The following is a 19,284-nucleotide window of genomic DNA, read 5'->3' on the forward strand; positions in this document are numbered from 1 at the left end:
CTTTTTGTTCTTTACTTGAGAAAATCTACTTATTGTCCAGTGTGGCATTTTTTTATGCCATCCATATTTTGCTGCCTGCTCCTAGTTTATGTTTTTCTTCTGCCATCAAGTGTTCTGATGCCCATTTGACTTCTGTATGGAACCAGCAGTGTTAGTAATTCCCTTCAATGTCCAGTCTAGGGAATTGTAGGTGCAATGGAAATCCTGAGCCCGACAAGGATGGGAGAAGAAAGGGAAGATGAGGAAACAGTTTGACTCAGGGAAAGAGGAGGAGCTGCCAGTGTGGTTAGGGTGAGCAATCCTGATGCCACCATTCATGCACATCATCCGATTTCCTGACCGCGCTCAAAGCCCTGCAGGGGCTGTCCTGGCTCTCTGGTTCACTGCCTCCCTTGTGCTGTCCCCACGCATGGCTGTGTTCACTCACTGCTCTGCTCCACATGCATGTCTGTTTGGGCTGCATTTGCAAAGTCAGCACATCAGCACATCTCACTAAAGAGTTCCTCTGAGCCTGCTGCAAGACATCAAGGCAGTGAGCCCAGCTGGGGGTGGAGAAGGGATGTGGCTAAAATACTATAAAAAAATCCCTTTGCTATCAATTGCAAGTCATAGCACTTTCTTAATAATGGTAATGGTGCTGTAATATTAAAGTCTTCTCAAGAGTTCAAAGCATCCAGTCCCAGCAGTGCATGGGAGATATTTCCTACAGCAGTCTTGTGTATACATGAATGAGTGCAAAGGTCTGTCACACTTGGTGAAGTACAGGCCTTGTTCTTCCCAACATTTTTTAAGGCGGAAAGAAGTCGTGTTCTATTTAGTTTTTGTGATTAGTTCAAATATTTGCTTATAAATTGTGCCAGTTCTTGTGGGAACGGAGTTAAAATATTATCAAAACTTCTCAGAATAATTGGCAAATACAAGTGTTTGATACCCAGCAAGATTATCTACTTTATAGACTTTTTATGGCATTAATTCTTATGGTACCTCAGCTCACCACATTAGTAGGCTTGTCATCCATGTTCTGCAAAGGAGAGATTTCTGTATTTTAGAGGAGCTGGTGGGAGGTGCGTTGAGGTGCCCAGAACTGCAAAGAGCAGCCTCCTTCCCCCTTCTTACACAGACCCAAGCAGGGCTGACCCAAGACTTCTCAGTGAAATATTTGTGTTTAGTTTCCCTAGCCCCTTGCAAGGAAGGGTGTCTCTGGATTTCTGCCTTTTTGGAAAAGGCAGAGTATAGAGAAAGGAAGAGGATTTTTTTTTTTCCTGACTCTTTTTTTTCTTTTTTTTTTTTTTAATGAACTTGGCAACTCTGTAAATCTCCCTTGGGAAAGCAGCCCATCTCCTGGAAGATTGCTTTCAGTACTTCCAGCTTCTTCTAAAAGAGTCTTGACAACCAAAAAGCAAAGAACATCAAGGGCTTTCTGAGCCTGTTAAGATTTATTGGTTCATTTGCAACTTGGCAGCGAGAGCTGGCCTCAAATGCATCTCAGCAGAGATACCAAATAGCAACAGCCTCTTACCACTCTGTCCAAGAGCTGCCGCCTCTTTTCTGCTCGCAGCCCTTTCCCTTGCTCCAGGGGTTGACAAAGGCAAATAGAAATCCCTGCTTTGGAAAGTGCAAAAGGCCCTGCAGCAGGAGCCCCTGAGCCCCGTGTGCCTGGACTGTGGTGGAACAGGGAAACACTCCCTGCTTTCTGTGGCCTCCTGGCCAGCAGCAGAGTTCCTCTCAGGCAGTGACACAGTGCTGCTGCTGAGCTGCCCTTCCAACAAAATCCCCATGAGAAAAAACCCTCTGGTGAGCACAAGAGCCAAGACAAATCAAGTTCTGTTTAGCACCAAAGTCTGATTTATTTTCTCAGACACTTTCTCACCAGAGTGCACATTCTATGTATTTTATTCTATGTATTTTACAAAAAGATGCCTCAGTAAATATGACAGACATTAAAAGGAAAAAAAATTAAACATTGAGAGAGTTTTGAACAACCACCAAATTCCTGTGCATCCTCAAAGGAAAAGGAGAAAAGTTCATGCACATCTCCAGCAAGCCGAGGGCACCATATAAAGGCAGTGTGCCAATCTTCCTATGGATTTTTAAATGCTTTGTGTATTGAAATGTGTAACATGCATGCCAGACATGAAAATGAATGTTGGCATGTACAGTTACATCCTGCTCCATTGCTGTGTGTGTTTTCTGGATGCTGCCATTTGGGACTTGCTTTGTTTGAGTGGATGGAAGGTATTTTTCCACTCAGCATCACACTTTGTCTCCAGTATTTTTTGAGGCATAACAGAGATTTTTTCCCATAGTTTTGTTTTAAGACAACTTCTAATCCTGATGTAATATCTAGTGGATAAATTTATAAGCCATTCCAACAATCCATAGGACATATGGAAAAAGCTGTCATGTTCTGTGAACGTAAGTCATACATCCAAAATCCAATTGCTGTTTCTTGGAGCCAACCACAGGGGCATAAGAAATTGAACAGATACAGTATACTTAATTTCTGCAGATTCTTCAAACACCATCATCAAAAAAAGATTAAAAAAAAAAAAAAAAAAGAGTTGGTGGTGGTTTCCAGAGGGAAACAGGTCAAATTATCACCATTTTCAAAAAAATGCATCATGTGATAATGTCACTAAGGGTAAATTATTGCTACCTTTGTGAAAGCAACAGAATTCCAACTTCTCATTGAGGACCGTGTTTAATTCCTGCCTGGAGCTAACAACACTGCACTTCAGAGAAATGAGCTACTGCAGGGTCAGAGAGCTTGAAAATCCCACCTGAATGTTGAAGCATCTGTTCTAAGAGGACTGGGGAGAAAAAGCAATCAAAACCAAAAACTAAACAAAATAACAACAACAAAAGTCCCACCACCTAAGTAAAACTCAGAAAATAAAGAAGGCATTATTAAGAACAAAGTGTTATAGATGAACATTTTATAATGTGTTAAAACATTTTTAAAACATGTCATACTGACATACTTAAACTTTGGTATAATGCCAAAAAAACCTTCAGAATCAACCTTACTATTTGAATTATAACCTGAAGCCTTTGGTGGAATAATGCAGAGATTAGCAGCTTTACAGCTTACTGAAAATCAAACATGTCCTAATAGAACATAGTTTACTGTATAACTGCATTATGGGGCCACATTTAATAAGACTTAATTAAGAGTTAAGTCAACAATAGATTTCTTGTTCAATACAGGAGAGAATTGCAAGCTTTTTTTTTTCCCTCTTTTTCCTCTTTTCCATCTGTATTTCTGGATTTTTTTTAATTACCAACCCCGAGCCCTCAGTCCACACCAGGACTTACATTGAAGATGACTTCCCTGATTTTATTTGTGCTGTGTGCCTCTCTTTTCTGAGAAACGTACCTGTGACCCCCTTCAGGTGCTCTGGTGCACCTCCAGCCCCTCTGCTAGGGGTTCTGTGTGCTCTCAGCATTGCTTTAGAAGCACGAGATGTAGCTTCGAAAGCTCACTGACAGTGGATTGGGCTTGAATCAGGTAACGGCAGGGGCCCAAAGCTGCCTTCTAGCAGAGAGCACAGCCCTGTGCTAGGGGAACAGGCCAAATGACAGTGACAGGCAGGCCATGGGAGAGCCCTTGACTGGGGACTGGGGAGACAGTAGTTTTACAGAAGCTGATCCACAGGTTAGGACTCTAAAAACACATCTAGTGTTTCAAGGTGTTAATGAAACTCTGTGCCATCCTCAGTCCAGGCACTAGTGAAGTTCAAATGCTGACAGACCAGTAACCCTGATCCCTCCTGTTCTCTTTCAGGGGAGGTGGAATGCAATCCCACTGCCATGGATGACCCTTTGCCTTGACTTGATGCTTATACTTGTATTTTTGGAGCAGCTGTAATCCTCGCCATAACACCCTCTAAAAACACTTAGTTAAGCCTCAGAATAGCATCTTCTTGCTCTGTGACTTGTGCTTATTGGGAATGATTTGCTCTGGAGGTTTCACAAGTTTCTGTGTCTTTGAATCATTAAAGTCCAGCAGGCAATATCATAGAATCACAGAATTGTTAGAGTTGGAAGGGACCCAAAAGACCATGCAGTTCCAACACGCCTGCTGCCATGCATGGGCAGGACACCTTTCACTAGACCAGATTGCTCAGAGCCCCACCCAACCTGGCCTTAAGCGCTTCCAGGGATGGGGCATCCACAACTTCTCTGAGCAACCTGTTCTAGTGTCTCACCAGCCACACAATTAAGAATTTCATCCTAAAATCTAATCTAAACCTACCCCGTCTCAGTTTGAAGCCATCCTCCTGTGTACTATCAATAGAGTTCCTGATTAAGTGTCCCTCTCTGGCTTCCTTGTAGGTTCTCTTCAGATACTGGAAGGTTTCTATGAGGTCTCCATGCAACCTTCTCTTCTCCGGGCTGAACAGCCCCATCTTCCCGAGCCTGTCTTCACAGGGGAGGTGCTCCAGTCCCCTTATCCTGGATACTGGGGTACAAAGTCATGACCTGGCTCATCCCACTGTAAGGATAAGGGGAGCACAGCTCCCTGTGTATGTTTATTTGCTGGGCAGAGGGTGGCCTTGCAGCTGGGGTGGGCCAGTAGTCCCTGTAAGAGGCACTGGGGTAAGCACGGGCTTTCTGGAATAAGCCCGTTCCGTTGCTGGAATCTAAGGGCAAGGGCTGCCCTGGGGCCTGGCTGGGGAAGCAGCAGTGCTGCTGCTGCTGCAGCTGGGGCTCACTGAACAGGGGAAGGCTGGCAGGGGACGGAGCGGTGCACTGCAGCAAAAGAGGCTGCTGCGCCTCCAGGGCCTGTTTGTGCTGAGCACCACCAGGGAAGGAGCGGCTCCTGTGGCCTGCTCCGTGCACACCGGCGCGCTCCTGAGCCCAGCTGTGCTCCGGGCACATCCCGCCTGTGCCAGGGATCACTGTCCGCTGGAAAGGGCGCCTGGGAGAGCCGGTGCGGTCCAAGCCCTGAGGGTGATGAAGTGAGAGCAGTTCGTGCCTGAGGTCAGAGCAGGGGTGAGGGCCGTCCATGGCCCCCCTGTCCCGAGAGGTGCACCAGGACCAGCTGCAGCCGTAGGTGTCACTGAGGGACACTGCTGACATCTTCTCCAGGAGCGGCTCTGGCTGCGGCAAGCGCTGGTCCAGCCGCAGGTCAGAGCCAGGGCTGCTGGCCCAGGCACGGAATGTCTGCTCAGAGCAGCTCCCCTGGGCCCTGCCTGGGCAGCGGGAAGGCCCGGAGCAGCCTCTGGCTTCCCGCAGAGTTCCTGTGCAGGCGTCGCACGGGGAGCACTGACACCTCTCCTCCTCTTTCCCCAGGGCTAAGGGGACCTTTGTTTTGGCCCTGAGCTCGTCAGCGACTGAAAGCTGAGCTTGCTGTTGTTTCTCTGGATGGTAAAATTTGCATTTATTGCCATAGGTGCATTTTTTACCTGAAAGGATAAAAACAAATCAGACAGGAAGTTGTCCCTGGCCCCAACATCAATTAACGCACGCACGCATCACTTCTCCCCAGCACTGGGTGTGGTGAACACAGAAAAAAGAGGAAGCACTATTTTCACACTGGGTACTATTGACTCCAGATTTAAATACTGCTGATATAAATAGCAGGGCGAAGCAGCAATGAAAGGAAGTCTCTGCTATTTTGGAAGTGTCTGATATTCGTGTTTCAGTTCCTGTACTTGGTGGGCTGGGAGGCCTGCTGCTACAAAGGGTTGCTTTAAAAAATGGCATAGGGATTTACCTCTGAGCAACCTGCACATTGCTAGGGGGCTGGTGGGAGGGGAGAGAGGGAAAGTGTTTGGATGGCCATTCCCTGGTGCTGCAGCAAAATCCACTCCACCAAGTGAGAAGTGTGTGTGGGCAGGACAGTCAGCACAGCCACAGTGCCCGTGGGTGCTGTGTGCAGGCAAGGATGGAGGGGCCAAAAACATCTGCTGCCTTTGCTGAGGCTGAAGCCACTCAAGCAGGAGGGGGAAAAAGCATCACACCTTTGAGCAACCCCAACCCAAGTGCCTACCGCACAAAGCAGGACATCACACGGCAGTGACCCCTAGCCGAGGGAGAGCACTGCTGGGAAGCAGGGGGCAGCTCACAGCATGGGAAGAAACCCACCATAAGGGCAAGGCTGCCATTTTTTTTCCGGAAGCACTGGCTTTTTGCTGAGGAAGTTACTTAAGGTGGGTCCATGCCGGCCTAATGGATCATCGGGAGGCATAAACCTGGAAAAGTAAAAGAAGCCATGGATATAAGCACATGTCTGTGCACACTGGATGTCTCGGTGAAGTGCATTTCCCCTGGACAGCTCAGCTATTAGGAAGTTCAGGAGAGAAGGGAGGTTAGTATGAACACACTGAGGAGCACTCAGCTCAGCCTCGCAGGCGTGGTGCAAGAATGAATACCTTCTCTCAGCAGGGATGGTGAAGGGCCAAGGAGACCAGCTTCTTGTCTCTTCTAGCAAGCTACAACTGCAGAAACACAGGGAAAAGTCCTATTTTGTTGTGTAGGGGAATTAAAAATACTGCCAGCCAGCCTACTCTCATAGATTTAATTCTGCTTCTTACAGGAAACAGAAATTAAAAGATACCAGCCCTTGGTTCAACATCACAAATTGGATTGGAAAGAAGCAAAGCTGGTCACTAATGCTGCCATTCAAGTAGTAAAGTTCATAGAAGAGTGGCATGGGAGGTTTTAAGACCAAAGCTGAGGGAGTAGGACACTCAAGAAAGCTGCAGTAAAATCCTTTCATAAAAAGGCTCACATATTCTGCAACTGATGGGAGGTACTCTGATGCTGGAGGTGACTCGGCCCATAACATTTAAATTCTAAATTCTATATCACTATCATCTCTTACCTGTTACTGACAAAAGAGTACATGAGTAGTCGCTGCTCAATGAACCATTTCCACTCGGGGTTTTCGTTTTGGAGATCCCGGTAGTGGTCATTGGAAACAATGACTCCGTCTATCTCATAAGCAACTTTCACTATGTAGCGATCGTCGTAGCAAACCACCCTCTTGCCTTTCACCTTCCGAGAGGGTGTGTAGACCAGGATAGATTTCTTCTCCAGCTCCTCAAGGATGTGCTGATCTGGTGGGGGGCATTGGCAGAAGTAGAGGAGGGAAGCAAAAAATAAAAGAGAAATGAATTAACTAATTATGACCACATCACAAACGTCTGCTAGAAACCTACAGGAATCTAAAGATATTTCATCACTTTAGGAAAGTCATGGCACAATTTTCAGATGCGGCGATATCTGGTCGTTATTTGGCAACATGAAAATTAGGTCTTTCACAAAGAGGTTTTACCTAACCTGTAAATTTTGAGACAACCTTTTTTGATTTTTAAGTCTTATCTGTAAAAGAATGCCTTGAATTCTACACCAGAGTCTGATACTGAATCCCTGCAGTGCCCTTTTTACCCTGCTAGATGCCAGAGGCTCACAACCAGCCCTGATGTAAGCTTTGCATGGAGATAAAATGTGTGTGATAAAATACATAAATAAACTTCTTTTGCTGCTGTTGAGGACACTCTGACCTTTTGCCATTCCTTCTCTGCAGGAAGGCAGATCCGCCTCATCTGCAGACACCAAGCTTCTGGCACAAACCTGGCTGATTTCCAGACAAAGTATTTCCTGACAACTGAGTCTCACTTCTCTCCACAGACTGATGCATTTTCTTCTCCTGGAAGGGGAACCTGTGCACCCTCTGTGTTGGGCAGCAGGCTGGCAGATAATAGTCATGCAGTAATGAACATCACTGTCTCCTGGCAGGCCTCAGAGGCTCCACAGACTCATTGCAAGATGACAAACTCCTTCTTTAACTCAGCTTGGCAGCACCTTGTGCTTGTTAAGCAGAAGGTTTAAAGCAGTGTAACAAAGCCTTGTAAGCAGTTTTAGCTACCAGCCAGGAGCACTGAATGGGGCAATGAATTATTGACTCATTTAAGTGAGGGAAGCCTGATACACAACTTGCACTGTGCTTGTCTTTACAGGAAAAAATCCTGTACTGGGCTCTTCACACTCCCTCTGTCTCCAAACTGCACCTAATGGCTGCCAAATTATGCCCAGGGTGGTGACCTACCTGCAATGGGGCTGTCTTGTCGAGAGGGTTCCTTTCTCCAGAGTGGGACAAAAACCTTGATGTAAGTGTGCCCCCTCTCTCGAAACCAATCCACTGCCAGCTGAATCCCCCAGCAGGAGAACACCTCCTTGTTTCCATGACTATAAAGAAAGAGAGAGGATGATGAAGCAAAGCTTTCATGAAGCTCAGAGTTCTCTTTAACGGAGCCGGTAATCAAAAGGCAAAATAAACACCTTTTGTGTCATTCACCAGTTTCCAAGAAAACAACTGGCAGGGTGTCCTGGTGGGACACATCCAACATCTCCTCCAGCAGAGCCAAAGATTTATCTGAAACAGTTTGGATACTTAAAAACAGAGGTATCCTATTCCCCATTTCTGTGACCCAAGCCTATTCCTTCCATCTGTATCTGGATGGACTTAAGTTCCAAAGTACCAAGAAGATCTTAGGCCTTGTCAAACCCTTCACATGCCTTGTCCGAAAAAGGTTTGAGGGGTGAGAGTTTCTTCCTGCACCAGCAGAAACCCATGAGGCTCCTGTGAGAAACAAAATGTGGGAATTTTCTTCTGTGGTAACAGGGCCATTAGAGATTTTAATGGCTGAAGTGACTGCAGGTGTGATCACAGGGCACTCCACTGGTGATCTTTTTTGGAAACATGAGACAAAATATAGGGGAAGAAAAACTGTAAGAGGCAGGATAAGAAATATAGAGAATCAAAAAAGGGACAAGACATCAGTGGAGATGGCCACAGGCACCTCAGGCCCACTTTTATCCTGCTCTAGTTGATGGATATTTTCTTCATTGCACAGAGAGGTAGGAAAGCCCTAAGACAAGTGTTCTAGAAGTGCCAGCAAGGTGGGTTCTAAAGAATTCAATATGCAGCATAAGACAGAAATTAACCTCAAGGAAAACAGTGGGGGGTGACATCCTTCTAAATGTCCCACCTTCCCTGAAAGTTCCTATTTCTTGGCACTCACTTATCTAAAATTTGACTACAGTGCAGTGTATGTGTAAAGAAAGGTAGTTTGTTAAATACCTCTGCACAGGGAAATTAAATAAACTGTAACCAAAGTCCAAGTGGATAAATGCCTTCACAGTATCTAAAGAATGCTCATCCTTGTACTTTGACTTTTCTGCATAATATTTCCAGTCTCACTCAGGCTTTCACCTCTGCAAAAAGCCCTTGTGAACGACTCTCTTAGCTGCTACACCCACCTGCACTGACAGACCAGTCAAGGGTGATGCTGCAGTCTTAAATGAGTCTCCCACCACCCTCCCAGGGATTCATCTCTAGGATCTGTCTACACCAGCCTCATAACTAAAGCTCTGTTTTACCCGCAAAGAAAGCTTCTGTCCAGAAATGGTGACCACAGATGAAAAATAGCACAGTTTATAGGAAGAAACCTGGTTGCCTATTAAGAGCTACTAAGGCAATAGGAAGTCATTCAAAACCCTTAACAATAAGAAATGGTCTGATGTGCCTGACATATCTAATCTCCATTTTAGAACAGATGATTTGTTTGGTTTTAAAGGATAGGATCTTTCCAGGATATTCATAACATCATCTGGACTCTTGAATTGGAAGTTAGGGTGACTTGTTCAGATAAATGCCTTTAAAAGGCAGTCCAGTACATCTTTGATGCCACGACTCAGACAAAGTTCAGCAACAGCTTTCGTAAATATTGGCTACTTGTACAAGTGGGTCAGACAAAAGGCTGAGTAGAACAAGGAAGATGAGGCACCTGTGTTGTAGATGTCGGCGAACCCAATGGGAAGAATGATGATGTCTGACTTATTTCAGAAGGCTGAATGATTTCTTTATTATAATTATGCTATGATACATTAATATACTATATAAAAGAGGATACTAAAAACTACATGCTACTCTCTCTAACTATCATATCTCACTCCCCCCTAACTCGTAACCCTGTTCTCCAGAGTCCAGACACAGGTAGATCCGATTGGCCCAAACAATCCACCCTGATCCAACCAGGCATTCGCTCTAGGTAAACAATCTCCAAACACATTCCACAAGAGAAAAACAAGGAGCAGAAATAGAAATTGTTTTCTCTTTCACTTCTCTCTGCGCACCTTTATAAAAATCCTGAGAGAGAGAGAAATGTGCTTGCCACACACCTGGAACTGCTCCTCAGCATTATCAGCTAATCCAGCTGCTGCTACACTGCTACAGCCAGACCTGTGGCCATCTGAACGAGTCTGTACACTGTGGGGGCTGCACATCCCCACCAAACACCAGTGACTGCTGTGCAATGGAGCAGGGCCCTCAGAGCTTTCCATCCTCCCTGCGTGGGCACAGACTGGCTCCTGTCAGTCAACTTTCCAATGCAACCCCAGAGTCCGTGGACCATGACCCATCCATGACCTGTCACAACTGTCTCATCTCTCCCTTCTGCCAGCAACAGGGTACGCTGCACTTGGGCCACACACCGCAGGGCCCGTCTCTCAGAAAACAGAGCAGCAATTTGGCATCTCTGTGATTGCAGCAGTTAATCCATCATTAGCACCCTTTTTAAATCGTGCCATTCCAACTCTTTTGAGAGGTAGTTTAGGCAAACCAACTTCTTTTGAAAACTGCAAATGGCCCCACCTCCACGTGGTCATGACACATCAGCCAAAGCTTTGTCAGAAAGGCTTAGGAATAGGCCTCTGTAGCTACCACAGCTTTAAAACTAGGTGTAAGTGCAAGCACCAGAGGAGACAGCAGCCTCTTTGGTGTGCAGTGAATATGGTTATGACACTTCCCTTTTTCTAATAACACAACTCCATTTATTTTTTCCACCAGCCTTGCTAAGCTTGCCATGGATAGGCTGTCAGGCAGCAAAATTTCTTGTTACACCTGATGGAAACAGGAAGTGTAGTGAGATGTCTGATGAGTGAGACTGGCTGAAGGCAAGGTTATTTTCCATTCAGCTTCTCTGGGTAGGCTGATTGATGGTTGGAGACTGCCAAGCCAGTTGCTTTACTACCCTGGGGCATATTCATCCTTTTCAAAACCTTGCACTCTACAGTGGGCCCTCAATGCCAACTCCAAAATGCTCCAGAAACAGCAATCCTAAGATATAAATACAAATGCTCGAGATATTTTTCTTCACACAGACAACTACTACTTAAAGCTCTAATTTCTTGATAGTTTCATTCCTGAACTGCTGCTTCTGCTGCACTTTTATGCACATTGATGATGATGCTGCTTTCCCCAGCAAGGGAACATAACATCCCTTTCCTCTGACATCTGCAAACCGTCCTTCTCTGGCAGACAGTAGCAAACAAGAAAAATTAAAGCAAGGATACTGAAAGCACTGACCAGGCCTACCCCATTAGCCAAAGTAAATGCCATTCAGCACCACTTTGAAAGGCATCCAGGAGAGGAAAGCAGCTGTGCCCTTTCAGTACGTACTGAACTGACGAGCTAAATGGTCTCCTCCATCATCCACAGACTTGTTACCAAAACAGAGGCTGGGATGTCTGAAAAGAGCTGTAAAACCTTTGTCTTTCTGAAACTTAAAGCTGCTGTGCCTGGAGAGCTGAGAACAGAGCCCATGGCCCACCATGGGTAATACTGACCCCGGCACAATGACAGGGTGAGTGATCAGCTCAGCCACACTGCCTGAGTGGGCACTCAGTTCTTTTGCAGAGAGGCAAGAAAGACACCCTGAGGAGGGGCTTGGGTGAAGAGGCAAAGCAGGGCAGGAGATCCCAACACCTGGCTACCAAGCTCATGGTGCAGACAAGGCCAAAGAATTTTGCCCTGTTGTGTAAATTTCCCACTCCTAGTGAGCTGCCTTGAGCAGGGAACCTCTTGGGTTTGTCTGGGATTTCTCCCTTCACCCACAAGATGGCATAATTTGCTTAGTCTCCGGTTGCTGTGGCTGTGCTTGGCCACTTTTCTCTCCAGCCAGAGGGGATATGGTCTCATCTCACAGGATGGCTAACAGAAGGAGGAAGCCTTCCTTTGCCTCCCCTCAGTCTGCAGGGATGTGCTTGGCCCTGCTGAATGGACAGGGAAGTTAACAGAGAAAACAGATGGATAGCCTGGACTCTTGGCTCCATACTGCATGGATAAACAGAGGCCAACTCACTGCTGTCTTGGGACATTCCATCCCCAGGGACATGCCAGGCTCCCCATCTGTAAGAGCGCTTTCACAGTGTCAGGGTATTGCAGGAAATGCAATTGGCCAGCATGGGTTGATGCGACATTTCCCACAAACAGAATGACTAAGGAGGAAATGAATCTATTCAGTACAAGTCAATTATCAATTCCCTGATATTTACCTAAAACGGAAACCAAATAGAAAACCAACAAAAATTATATAAACCAGGAAATGTTCCCAGTTTGTATAATTTTTGTTAGTTTTTGATTTGGCTCCCATTTACTTTTGGAGTTTACTTGCAAGACAAAGCGGTAAAACTGTGATATTGTTAGAAACCAGAGTCACCTGACTTTATTTCCCCTCTCCTTAGATTAGCTGGGTGGTCTGTCTATTTGTTCATCAGATTTTCCCTGGAAATATCTCAGGTTTAGAAATCCTAGGTGCCCATTTGGAAATGGGGGGGGTAATTTACTGGTGAGCTCCAAGGGAGAGACACTGCCACAAACAGTGGATAGAGGTTGCCTTACAGAAGGTCAGAATGCAGAGTGAGCCATTTATTGCAAGTGATGTGTATATTCAGGGGCATCAAGACAGCAGGTCCTTAAAAGCTGTGCATCAGCCAAAGAACAGGAATAAGCAGTTGTTCATACATCAAATGCATCAATGCACCTCTCACCTGAAGGAAAATCCCACTTCAAGCCATCAGTTTTAAAAGTCAAAAGCTTCTGAAGAAGAGAGATGCCTTTCAGGAAACGGAGCTTACCTCATTGCGACATTGCTGCCATCGATCACAATGGGCCTCAAGGAATTGGAAGAATCACTTTCATCTTCTCCAAGCCACTTCAGCCCCGGTGCGGTGCTACACGATCCACGGGCAACCAGCTTTAGCTGGGAAGGCTGATCCTGGTCCTCCAGAGCCTGAGGTTTGCTCCCCATCCGAATCAGCTCTTTCAGCACATCATCCTCCAGGGCCTCTTGGCCCAGGTTCTCCAGCACTTTGCAGATGTCCTGCTTACCATAGCCCAGTTTGCAGAAAAAATCCATCTTGCTCTGGTGCACTTCCACCCCTGCTGCAGAAACTTTTCTGGAGTGTGGTGGTTCTGCTTTGCTAGAAATGGAACTGGCCAGTGCCATTTTAGCAGGCTTTTATGTTCCTTTAAACCTGATGATCCTGTCTTCCCAGCTGTGTCCCACAGGCATCAGTTTCAGGGAGGGAAAGATTAACAAAAACAAAACACAACCATTAAGGAAGAAGATGCAATCATCTCAATTTTTGCCTAGTGCACAGCAGGGACCAGAGGATTAGCTGTCTTCTCTCTGAGGAGACTGTCCAGCCTTCTCTCAGCATTCTGGTCCGCTCTTAATTATAAAAGCACCAGAGTGTCCCATGCAATGTTCGTCACTCTCCGAACATTATGTCAGACAGGTGTCACTTTACTTGGTGAGCCATGCCAGGGTGCCTGTACGCAGACAGGCTGCATGCGTGAGTTGGTTCTGCAGACTTATCTCACAGGAAATGACACAAAGGGGATTTTCAATTTGCTGTGTGGTTTCTCACACCGAGATAAATATCTGCCAAGCTTTACTGGACAGGCTCAGATGCCATAGCAACTTAAGAAGCATAGCAAATTTCATCCAGTGATTTAAGGAAACATGTTGTTTGCAAAGTATCTGGAAACAGATTTTTTAACAGTTTTCTCTTTCCTACTATGTATCTGTCTGTGTGTACACGGACATAAATTCTGAAATTCTGTCACTCATCAGTTCTAATGATGCCTGACAACTCTTTTCCTGTTACTTGCTATTTCAGTGAGGGCTTTTATTTCCAGAGAAGCAGCTTGTTTTTTTGAAAGCTGTCAGGATGGTGCCACGAAGCAGGTGATCCAGAAAGCGGTTTCAATTTCACTTACATTTATTGTCAAGGTAATTCAGAAATGAGTGTGCAAAAGTAGCAAAAAGCTACTTCATATTGTCCAGAACTGCACCACATAAATTTCTGGTCTACCCAGTGAATGAAGGTGATGGGCAGCACAGTCAGGGATACCCAGAGCTGCCCAAGTCCAACAAGCGTGACATGGGAGAACAAACACGGTGACCACTCATCTGTCAAGCCAAACACCTTCAGTCACTGTTGGCTTGCTTGCACTGAAGCGTCTCTTGCCACATCACTGCAATTATTGGTGCTACCTGGTTGAAAGCTGTGGCTGGTTCTTCTAGCCACACGAGGGATGTAAGGGTGGCCATCTTCCCTTTGCTGACTGTGGTCAGATGCAGAATTAACTGGCCAAACAAGCCCCTCTGTGCTGAGCCCAGAACCAGAACCACATTCCACCCACTGGCTCCCCTTCCCAGCCTGCCAGCCACTCCCTGCCCAGCAGTGGTCCACCCCAGGAACCAGAAGCTGAAACCATGTGGAAGAAGGCATGGAGGTACTGGAAACAAGCAACTGGGAGAGGATTCAGAGTGAAGCTCCTTCCCAAGGCATAAGATCTCTCTCAGGCTGTGGGGAAGAAATCCACCCCGGGTTCAGTTAATTAAAACTGATTAGTTCAGCAGGAAAACATGATAATTATAACCTCACTTCATGAAACTTTGATCTTTGCTTTTCTATGTAGTTTTATAAATTTCAGATATTCTCTGGGAGAAATCTGGCACTCAGTTAAAAATGACAAACAGCATCAATAAAATAAAACATACTTGAAGTATGTCATAACTGTAAGGGGAAAACAGTTACCAAGTGTATTTTTCCATATAAACCAAAGCATTGCTTATTTTAGTCAGTGACTGTTCTCCTCACAGTGCACTCTGTAACAATTTTTATATCTAATCCTTGTTTTTAATTCATTGACTAAAGATGAAAATGAAAATGCTTTTTCATTATTGAAATGTTTTCTCATCTTTGAAACAGTTACTGTCTGAGCTGAAATACATTGATGTAACCAAATAAAGCAGAAGCAGTCACATCTGGGCTAGCACCAAAGTAAAACCTGCGCCCAGGTATGCGAGTAGTGGCTCCAAACACCTAAAGTGTACTACTTGATTTTTTTTAATGCCTGGATTTTTAAAAATAAATTATTATTAATAAAAACTTAGTATGTAAAGTTTTAATTGCCATTACTTTTACTTTCAAACCTATACTTCTGTCTACTCTGATGCTTTTTTTTTTCCCCCCCCTCCTTATCTTTTACTATCAGAACAATTTCCTATGTTAGCATCACATTTTGTTGCATGGATGTTTGTCCTGGATTTCACCTGAAATTAGGTTCAGTTCAATCCTTTAGAATTTTTCCAGCTGCAGAGGGGGCAGAGGCCACATCTACCTTGCAGCCTCCAGCACACATGAGCAGGTGCTGGATGAAAGTTGTTCACCACAACACTTTCCTAGTTTCATCCCAGGCAGCACAAAGCCCGTAGTCCATGTCTGCACATTTTGCTTCTTTTTGCAAGGCTTGGTCCCTCTGTGCAAGCAGTGAATCCCTTTGGCTTGGTAAGCATGGGAAGCACTGAGCTACGGATGGCTGCCCAGGATTGATGAGATGCAGTATCAGCCATCACCAGCAATGTGGTAATTCAGCAAAGTTAACCACTGGATTTCTGCTGCAGTGTGGCCAAACATCATAAATGGGTGATACAGTCACTGCAGGGTTTTCACCACAGAGAGAATAATTTGGAAAAACTGAGATGGAAGCCTTGATCACAGAAAACACTGAGGTCACCCTTCTCAAGGGGGAATTAAAATGCAATAAAATCCCTGGCTTACACATTAGTAAACAGTCAGGAGTGTGCCCAAGTCCAGCAGGTCAGCAGGCTGCTTATAACCAGCACAAAAAACACAACAAGAGGAGAAATTGTGTATCACAGAGTGCAGGTTTTGCTATCACAAACAGGTTGTGAAATTCCATTTATAAACTTTATGACTTTCATTTGCAAACTGCTTAGATTTCCTCCTGCCACTTTCCCCCCTTCATCTCAGCTGATCCCACTGAAATCTGTTTTTGTTTTCATTCCACTGAAAGCTAAAGTCTTCTCATTTCATAGAATAATTTATCCACAGATAATGGTGTGCCCATCCTATGTTCTATCTTAAAAAGCACTCTCTCTGTGTTGTTGTGACTCCTCTTACAGACAGACGCACACACAGAAGAAATGGCTTCAGTCAGATTTCCAAAATTCTATTTCAATCTTAACATTTTAGAAGGTTAATGTTTTAATGAGTACTTTTGACAAAAAAATCAAAAAACCTCGTATGGTTTTCTGCCTTTGGTATATTTTGACAGATTTTTCAGATTACAAAATTATAATTGAGTACACTTTTCCAAAGAAGTAATGGCAACTACTATATCTTGAATGACTTTAAAGAATAATTTTTCCTTCCACCAGGTGTTTGCTCCTCTTCCGACCAGTCAGAGCAGCACCTCCAGCAGCCTCAGGCCACAGAACCACAACAAGGAGCAGTTTAACTCACAGGGAGCTGGGGCTCTTCAAAGCCCCCTCAAAGGCCTGTTCTGCCCAAGCAGAGGCAGAGGGGACACAGCCCCAGACAGACCTGCCATTGGTCAAGGCAGAGCAGGGTAAGTTCTTCTCTAAAGTTCGTGTGTATGCCAAGCAGCACAAGGAGCACAGCTACAGCGCCCTGCCACCGCAGTGTTGCCCCTCACACCTCAGGGCTGGATCACTTCACCCCTCTTCCTCCTCACCCCTGAGAACACCACTGCAAGCCACCTAAGACTGACAGCCCATTTGAGCTCTGCCATGTGGTGGGGCTGCTCTACCATCAGAAAACTAAGAATTTTTATTTTCACAAATGAAAGATGCACATAACTCTTCATAAACTTCACAGCAACACCAGACATTTGTTGTCTTGATGACTAAGAAAGGATTTGCCTTTTTCTTCCCCACCTTCCCTGCTCTGCTAAAAATAATAAAGCCAAACTCCCCAGGGAGCGAGCTGTGCCCACAGGTAACCCCTCTTGTTCTGCATCTTACCTGGCAGCTGTTCTCTCTGTGGCCCAGCAGTGCTGTCCCACCATCCTCCAGCCAGAAGCTGGATTCAGAGCAGTACCAGGCTCATAAGGAAGTCACCAGCTTGTATTTAGAGGTAAGGCTGATGTCAAAGGAGGCAAGTAAGTGCAGTGGGCAGAACTCATTTTATAGGAAGGTTTTACTTCCTCATTTGGCAGGCCATGCTCTCATATAACCATAGTCTGATAAACTTTCACTTCAGTTTTCAAAAGGGAAAAAAAAAATGAAAGAGGTTCCCAACACATCTCTGTTCTGACTCACAGGCAAAAATTAGTCAAACTCATTCCAGCAGGGATGAAGAACATTGGGCAGTGAGAACATTGCATATGAATTCCGGGTCAAGTGAAAAGTTTTCCACCGGGGTTGCTGTACCAAGTTAGCACAGCCTCATTCCCATGCATCTGGCAAATTCCTGACCTCTGGGGAAATGTGGAAAAAAATACTTTAAACAATCAACATTTTGCTTAGCACCTGATACTGCAAAGCTTCATTTAAACATTTCCATGTCTGAAGGAACCTGCTCTGGGGCACTACAATGAAATATCAAAATCCAAATAACCCCCTCTAGCCTACTGGTGCCTCAGTTGAAAGACTGCTTCAGAGATGCTCAGCCTGTCCACAGCAAAGTTTGACAGGCCTTTCTTCATGGAAACCTGGGGTTTCCCTCTGCTTTTTCCTTACTTCACTGCAAAGAATTACATCCCAAATCCAATTTTAGGCAGTAAGAAGGGTTGAAGACTCTTAAGAGGGGTCAGCCTCTGGGACATTTTGGATGCTTCGGACAGCTCTTGCATGTGCAGTGCCCACTGCCCTGAGGGACAATTGGGGTGCTGTGCTGTGGAAGGAGAGAACCTCTGCCACTGTCACAAGGCAACACACCAGAGCAGGGTTGACCTTTTCCAGTTAGAAATCCTACTACCCGCATACTTTGTGGGAGTAAGCAGGGTGGCCAAACCCTTTGTAGTATCCTGTTTAATCCAAAGAGTGTTTGCTGGTTGCTGCAAGCCTCACTGTCGCTTTTTCCAAGTAATGGTTACACCTTTACATCACACCCAGGCTCCTGGAAACTCTTTGGGAGCCAGGATGCCCTGCTGCTGTGTAAAGCAGTGCTCAGGCAGCGACAGGATAAAGGGGCAGGACACAGCCTCCTCCATCCTACCTCTGGCACAATGCTTCCTCCAATCCACAAAGGGCTGGGCAGGTTAAGGCTACAGAAACAGGGAAGTGTTCCTAGGGCCACAACTAAAGAAACGTGTTAGCTCCCTGCCTCCCAAAACAGCTGTGAGAGCAGAACAACCTTTGACTCAGAATCATGGGCTGAACTAGGTTGGAAAAGACCTTTGAGATCATCAAATACAACCAAACATCCCTGGAGAGGAGGGATCTTCTCTGCTCCATTTAAGCTTTCACAATGCCACACACCTCATCACAAGACCACCGAGTAGCAGTACTACTGGAAAGAAAGTTGCTGCATTATTTATAACCCAGGGAGACAACAGAGGAAAGCACACTACACTGTGTGGTGTTGTTTTAACCCCTACTTCTCAGTAAAATGGGGGTTTTACTACCTAAATAGGAACAAATCAGAGACTATAAAAAGAAAGATAAGCCAATTAGATAAAAGAAATCTCATTTCTATTGAAGTGACCTTGTCCATGTACTGTAAAAAGCCATGAGCAAAAAAGACTTCAACATCATTCAAATCATAGGCAGCCAGGAAGACCCTTAGCCAATTCCTGAAATCTGTTTACCTAGGTGATCACCAGCTACCAGAGAGAAGACCATGAGAAATAAAGAAGCATATTTAACTTTTCAGATGGCCTCACACCCTTTCATGAGGGCCTGCCTAGACTCACGTTTGAGCACCAAAGACTGTGGTTTCATAGACATTTCCTTTCTCTGCTGCGCTCCCTTGTGCTGACAAGCATGCTGAGTTTTTCCCAGCACAGATTTATTGCTGCTCAAGGCCATTGTTATGTTCAAGAAGGAAAGAACTGCAGTAGGAGAAGTTTTTAGAGGGGGAGATCTCCCCACTAATGGATATTTCAGTGCTGAGGACTGAGGATTTACTGGTTTGTGAAACAACTAGACCTTCACC

At 45.3% G+C, this 19,284-nt stretch overlaps 2 protein-coding genes and 1 long non-coding RNA gene across 4 annotated transcripts in view; 1 reads left to right on the top strand and 2 right to left on the bottom strand.

The window, feature by feature from the left end:
* Window positions 1-19,284, bottom strand: part of WDR64 (WD repeat domain 64) — a 259,862-nt gene that overhangs the window by 82,309 nt on the left and 158,269 nt on the right. The window lies entirely within an intron of this gene.
* Window positions 1,823-15,129, bottom strand: ZC3H12D (zinc finger CCCH-type containing 12D). Its single transcript, XM_068184930.1, has 5 exons — window positions 12,928-15,129; window positions 8,057-8,196; window positions 6,830-7,064; window positions 6,091-6,197; window positions 1,823-5,408 (listed from the first exon to the last, which is right to left on the bottom strand). Exons 1-5 carry the CDS (start codon window positions 13,296-13,298, stop codon window positions 4,426-4,428), a joined length of 1,836 nt encoding a protein of 611 aa, XP_068041031.1. The 5' UTR covers window positions 13,299-15,129; the 3' UTR covers window positions 1,823-4,425.
* On the top strand, window positions 4,410-17,397 carry LOC137470997 (uncharacterized). 2 transcript variants are annotated; one of them, XR_010997343.1, is made up of 4 exons: window positions 4,410-4,497; window positions 7,968-8,123; window positions 15,073-15,161; window positions 16,545-17,397. It is a non-coding gene; the product is annotated as an uncharacterized lncRNA (long non-coding RNA). The 2 variants fall into 2 exon arrangements; XR_010997342.1 differs by lacking the exon at window positions 4,410-4,497 and adding an exon at window positions 4,542-4,599.

This window comes from Anomalospiza imberbis, chromosome 3, assembly GCF_031753505.1.
Source record: "Anomalospiza imberbis isolate Cuckoo-Finch-1a 21T00152 chromosome 3, ASM3175350v1, whole genome shotgun sequence".
Taxonomy (NCBI): Eukaryota; Metazoa; Chordata; class Aves; order Passeriformes; family Viduidae; genus Anomalospiza; species Anomalospiza imberbis.

Bases quoted from the DNA above. Each gene is read 5' to 3' on its own strand.
- ZC3H12D (XM_068184930.1), bottom strand. From the start codon at position 13,298: ATGGCACTGGCCAGTTCCATTTCTAGCAAAGCAGAACCACCACACTCC. The intron at 8,197-12,927 runs GTAAGCTCCGTT...CTTTCTTTATAG, and splicing joins GGCAGCAATGTCGCAATGAG to TCATGGAAACAAGGAGGTGT. The intron at 6,198-6,829 runs GTAAGAGATGAT...TTACTTTTCCAG, and splicing joins TACTCTTTTGTCAGTAACAG to GTTTATGCCTCCCGATGATC.